The sequence below is a fragment of the Microplitis demolitor genome, chromosome 3 (genome assembly GCF_026212275.2).
Source record: "Microplitis demolitor isolate Queensland-Clemson2020A chromosome 3, iyMicDemo2.1a, whole genome shotgun sequence".
NCBI lineage: Eukaryota > Metazoa > Arthropoda > Insecta > Hymenoptera > Braconidae > Microplitis > Microplitis demolitor.
In genome coordinates, this window is record NC_068547.1 from 9,882,731 (window position 1) to 9,889,225 (window position 6,495).

Genomic DNA, 6,495 nt, shown 5'->3' on the forward strand with positions numbered 1-6,495 from the left:
CATATCGGTATCGCGCCGAGTGCTTTTCCGCACCGAACGGTGTGGAAGGTAACAGTCACATCCTGTTAAAAGTACACCGTGCTAATTCCTAGTGATAAAATCGTTAGCAACTAGCGAAAAAATTGCTTCCAGCTAACGAAATAATCACTTGCAGCTAGCGATTATTTATTTGTGTAGTTTGACAACACTTTTTTTTTAGTATCTCGACTGATTATTTATAATATTGAATAAAATCATAAAATTACTTTCAAAATTTCAAGAATTTCTTTTTTATTCACTGAATAAAATCGAAAAATATTGCGGCATTAAAAACCATCAAAATTCTTGTGACAACTTATTGCGAAAGCGCATTAGCATGTTTCACATATCAAATAATATAAAATAAATTTATAAATCTAGATGTTTATTATTATTATTCATATTTGCAAAAAGTTCTGTTTTTGATCTAAAGGCGATTGAAAGTATAGTAAAAATCGTAGAAAAAAACGTCTTATATTTAACGTTGGTGTGAGAACCATAAAAAATAAAATGTGAAAAATTGACAATATACTATAGAGAATTATTGTCAATAAAATCGTATTCATGCATGTAAAAATAACGAAGTATTTTAAATAATCGTATCTTGTAAATATCATAAAATAAATTAATTTTTTTTACATACTATATAATATATAAATATCATTCGAATATGATGTAATTATCATGAATTCTAATAACAAACACCGCACTTAAAACTCCATGCACAAGTAAAAATCGTTTTATTTTTAATTTGTTTTGTGTTTTTTTTTTTTTTTTTTTTTTTTATTATTGAGAAGTCCATAGGAATTGAGTAAAAATTATTTCATTATTTTGTCATTAAATAGATAGATATTTATGCCAATATAATTTAAGCATACGATTACGTTGATCAAGAGAGTGGGTGGTAGGGCAGAACATAGGGGAGGCCGGGGCACGACGGCCCACCCGGGGCACAGCGGCCCACTCCAAAAATTTTGTCAAAAAATAAATTTAATTTTTTTTAGTTAAGTAGCGAAATCCGGGGCAAAATGGACCATCAAAAAACTTTTTCCATAAAACATTGTTGATAAAAATTTTTTTTTCAAAAATATATTGATAAAATTTTTTTTTTTTTTAATTTTATGATAAAAATGATTTGATAAGAATTTTTTTCAAAAAAATTAAAATTTGTCAAACCACAATCAAGTAATTTCTAATCTAAAATATAACAAAAACTTTTGGGATTAAAAATTATACAGCAACTTAAAAAATAAGAATATTTTGTATTAATCAACAAATTTTAAATTATTTTAAGAATAATTATAACAAATAACAATTTTTATAATTGATAAATTTTTAAACACTTAGCTTCCTAAAAATATTTAAACAATTAAATAAAAAAATTCAATTAATTATTTTGAGAATAGTTATAACAAATAACAATTTTTATAATTAATAAATCTTTAAATACTTAGCTTCCTAAAAATATTCAAACAATTAAATAAAAAAATTCAATTAATTATTTTGAGAATAGTTATAACAAATAACAATTTTTATAATTAATAAATCTTTAAATACTTGGCTTCCTAAAAATATTTAAACAATTAAATAAAAAAAATACAATTAATTATTTTAAGAGTAATTATAACAAAGAACAATTTTTATAATTGATAAATCTTTAAACACTTAGCTTTCTAAAAATATTTAAACAATTAAATAAAAAAATACAATTAATTATTTTCACAGTAATCACAGGTATATTCATCTGAAAAATCTTCCTCAATACTTGCACAGGAATCGTGAGACCACATTTTGCAGTTATTGCACTGAATCCATGATTCCTTTGATTCAGAATAGAGTCCATTACAATACAGGCAATGGCAATCACTGTCTTCTTTTTGAGAACTTTTTTTTTTTTTAATTTTTGGAGCTTTGTTTTTATTAGTGACTTTTTCTGCTATTATATTTTTTATTTTTTGATTATTTTTTTTTTCTTCCAACTCATCACGGTATTGTTTACTGGTTAAAATCCTCGTCACACCTCGACGTCGTTTTTTTGGCGGGGAGTCTCTTGATGGCAATGGCTTGATGTCGTAAGGTGTTACATAAAACTTCGATGTGTTTTGTCTCATCGTTGCTTTGGATGATGCAGCAGTTTTAGTGATATTTTCAGTAAGAGATTTTTCCATCTCTTCATCGGAGCTTTCGTCAATAATTTGTGGTCTAAAGTACCTAGATGGGGGCCTCAACGATGGTTTACCAGTGGAGGTGGAGGCAATTGGAATAATTACTGGCTCTTCAAGTTGTTGTTGCAGTTCAGGTTTTTCTGGCTCTTGCTGTCTAAGCTCTTGTTGCTCAAGTTGCTGCTGTTCAGGTTGTTGCTCGGGTTCAGGTCCTTCAATAAAATCTGTCTTGCACAAATCACTCAGACTTTGGGTCAGATTTTCTAGTGATTGTTCTTCAGGTGGTTTGTTGCTATTGGTAGTGTCGGCAGGAGCAAAATCTTTTGAGTCAAAAATATCTGGATTCATTGGGTAAATTCCAGTTTTTCGGAAACCATTTATTATAGTTTCAGGCTTTGCTGCTTTATTTAATGCATTACTGAACAGCATTGGCAGAACTTCAGGCGTGACGACTCTTCCTGGGTGCTCTGATAACCATTTTTTTACTTCTTGCTCATAATAAGAAGATATTGGTTTCATTACACTGACATCCAATGGTTGTAAACGGTGAGTGCAATGAGGTGGCAAGCAAAGAATTACAACGTGATGATCACGAGCGTAGTCAATCACATCTAAATTGTTAGTGTGTGTCGTATGCCCATCCAAAATCAGCAGCACTGGATCTTCAGAAGTTGGCTTAACCTGGTCAACAAACCATTGGAACCACTGCAAGAAGAGATCATGTTGCATCCAGCCACTGGAATGACAAAGCCCCCAACTTCCTGGGATTGTATTATTCAACAAGTTGGGTTTCATACGCTTACGAGGAAAAATGAACAATGGTGGTAAAAATTGTCCTGAAGCTGAAACACAAAGCTCCATTGTCACATTTTTACCTCGCTCAGCTGACGTTAAAATTCCAACTTGTTTTTTTCCTTTCTCAACAATGATTTTCCCGTGAGTTTTTGGGACACTACTACAGCCAGTTTCATCTACGTTAAAAATACGATGAGGAAGTAGATTGTATTTTTCCATAATCTGTTTTAGTAAGTTAAAAAAATTTTGAATGACAATCCGATTGAAACCAGCTGCCCGTGCTGCTGATGTGCTTTCAGGTTTGCGTAACGATAAGGTGGGGTTACGTTTCAAAAATCCTTGCAGCCAATCTTCTCCAGCTACTCCATTTACAAATGGATGTTTAATTTGATTTTTTTCAGCGAGCTGATAAGCGAGGATTCTCACCTCGAAGCTTGATAATCCAAATAATCGACTTTCTAAATCTTTTAAATAACTGACAAGTTCGGATTCTTGCACAGGACTAAAAACTGGAGTAAACTTTCTGGGTAGCCCTACAATAAAAATTTTAGTTTATAATTATTTTCTTCGATTAAATTACACAGTAAAAAATTTTACGTTATTATTGCGTCAAAAAATTAATCCATTAAAGTTAGCAGTCGCTTGACAATTTTTTAATTTTTTTTAATAAATTAATTTACTCCAAAAAATTATTCCTAAAAAATTGGATTTTTTATTTTTTTTATTTTCTAAATGTCAATTTTCTTTTCTCATTTTTTTTTTTTTTTGACAATTTATTTGTTAAAAAAATTCTTAAAATTATAAAATATGTGCTAAATTAATTCTCATCAAAGAATTTTGTGTTAAAAATTTTTATGTTAAATATTTAGCATAAAAATTTTTTGACGCATTGATGCAAAATTTTTTACTGTGTATTAATAAAATAATTGTTTTAGATTCTCAATACCTTTCGATGATACAAACTCTATATCATTGTTTAATTTATAAAAATTGGATCGGCGTCTCAGAGTGGTTTTTGGTACTCCAAACGCTTTTGAAGCAGCAAGATATCCCATCTCTCCTTGGTTAACTGCTTCGATAGCTTTTGCCATAGCCAATTCATTCCATGACATATGAGTATTTTTTGATTTATAATTGCGCACCATTTTTTATTTTAGAAAATATGAGAAGTAAAATTAAAATTGTAAAATTTACCGCCGAACTGTAGTGAACCTCCAACACAAATATAGTCATATGATGTACAACTCCATATTTATTTTCAACATTTACAACGCCACTTAGCGACTGTTTCAAAAACTTTACCGACCGTTGATGTCATCAACCAATCGTTTGGCGGTACTTTTAAATTTACATCGTACGGAATTAAAATTTTTTCTGAGTTTCAAATAGAAAATCTTTGTAATTTAATTTTTTTCTAAACAAAGAAAGTGAAAAGGGGTGGGGGAAGTTAAAAAATAATAACTATCATTTCAAAATGTTTTTTTTTTAAATTAGAATAAATGAATAATATTAAAAAAGAAAAAAATTTTTGGTAATATTTTTTTTTTTTAATTATTCTCCAGAAGTGGGCCGTTGTGCCCCAGAAAAAAAAAATTTTTTTTTTGTGGGTTTTGACCAAATTATCATATATTCCCTCAAGATAAGGCACAAGAAAATTTTTTAGATGATCAATAGTAGCTAGAAATAATAACTCGCTTAAGTGGGCCGCTATGCCCCGGTCTCCCCTATTCACGTAACTTAGTTGGGGACTGGATCATGCAAAAAGAAGAGAATCAAATAAGCCCTGGTTGCTAGTGAAGCATTGCTGAAGGGTGAACGAGGTATTGCAGTAGTATTGAGAAGGGCTACAGGAGAGAGTAAAGAAGGGTGTGGAACAAGCTTCAACCATGATTTCCATTCGCCAGCCATCCATCTTGTTTGAGACTGGGAACTGACAGATAGACGTGGATCCGAGTGGCGGTGATGTGGCAAGTCTTGTGAGAGTAAGCGTAGTATACGTGAGTGTGAGCATACACATGTTTTTTTTTTTATTATTATTATATGCCGCTATATATATATATATAAATATATTTATAAAGTCTGTTATTTTCTGCCGCTCATGTTAAAAATTTACTTTCTTTAAAATTAATATTACATGTTCGTTTTAAGTCAGTCTTAAATACAAGTATTCAGATAAAATTTATTTTCGACCCCCATGAAAAAAATTTATAAAAATAATACACGTTAAAATATAGAAAATTTATATTTTAAGTATGAAAAAATATATAAATATATGTATAGAATATGTGTACAAAGTATATTTTTAATTGTTAATTATTGGCCAATTTTCTTATATATTTTAAATGTAAGTTGAATATATAAAAACTATATCTTAGAATATATAAAAAATATCGGTATGATGATATATATAAAATATATTAACTATATATATTTTTTTTATACCATACCGAGAATTTTTTTTTATTTTACATGTATATATTCAATACATTTTTTTTATATTTTGATTTATATTAGTGACTATTCACTATTTGCTAGTGAAAAGTATATCACTAATTCAAATAGTGGTATACTTTGCACCAGCAATGAGTAACTATTCACTACCAAATAGTGATTTTCACTAATTCGTTTTTAGAGAGCCGATATAGTGTATATATTCTAAGATATATTTTTAATATATTGAAATAACATTTAAAATACATAAAATATATACGAAAATCGGCCAAAAGTTAGCTATTAAAATCATATATATATTTTTTTTTACATGCTTTGTATATATTTATATACTTTTTATATTTTAGCATGTATTTTTTTTTTATAAATTTTTTTCATGGCGGGAGTTATGTATCATTATAAATGTTCATTGACATTTATATTTATTTATGAACATAATATAAAAAAAGTGGTTCCATAATTAAAAACACATTCGCATTTGACTGAATATACCTGAATATAATGGAATGTGTATTTGTCACTGTGCGTTTATTCAGTTATTTGATAAATATATTGAACTCAATATAATCATTCAGATATTCAAATATTTAAATTTGAATTGGATATTTTCACCATTCGGATTTGCTCTCGTTCCGTCCAGTAGAACAGCATTGATCTTGCATGAATAATGGATGAATATAATATCGAACAGAATTTTTGCCGTTTTGAATAAAACTTATGAAAAAATTGTCATTTAGCTAAGTTTTCTTATGACACTATCGATTTTTAACATAAGAATTTAATTAAGTCTCTTTTTAAAAAAAAAAAATACATAATGCTCAACAAAATATAAATTCAAAATCGAAAGGTAATATAAGTCGATGTCAACAGCGATCTTTTTTAATAACCTTTAAAATTTAAGTTACAGCTGTATGATATTTTTTGTGATAATGAAAGTAGGGGAGGGGACAAAATGGGGTACTCCCGAAATTTTATAAAAAAAGTTTGTTCCTTAAAATCTTTTTTAAACATTCTAAAATCACTTTTGTAAATATAATGGATCATTATTCTAAAGTTATTTTAATAGATT

General features: G+C 28.5%; 1 protein-coding gene across 1 annotated transcript; it reads right to left on the reverse strand.

The window, feature by feature from the left end:
• Nucleotides 1-1,587: 1,587 nt before the first annotated feature.
• On the reverse strand, nt 1,588-4,410 carry LOC103580475 (uncharacterized). The gene is made up of 2 exons (XM_008562219.2): nt 3,922-4,410; nt 1,588-3,508 (listed from the first exon to the last, which is right to left on the reverse strand). The coding sequence occupies exons 1-2, from the start codon at nt 4,118-4,120 to the stop codon at nt 1,728-1,730; spliced, it is 1,980 nt and encodes a 659-aa protein (XP_008560441.1). The 5' UTR covers nt 4,121-4,410; the 3' UTR covers nt 1,588-1,727.
• Between the last annotated feature and the right edge of the window lie 2,085 nt (nt 4,411-6,495).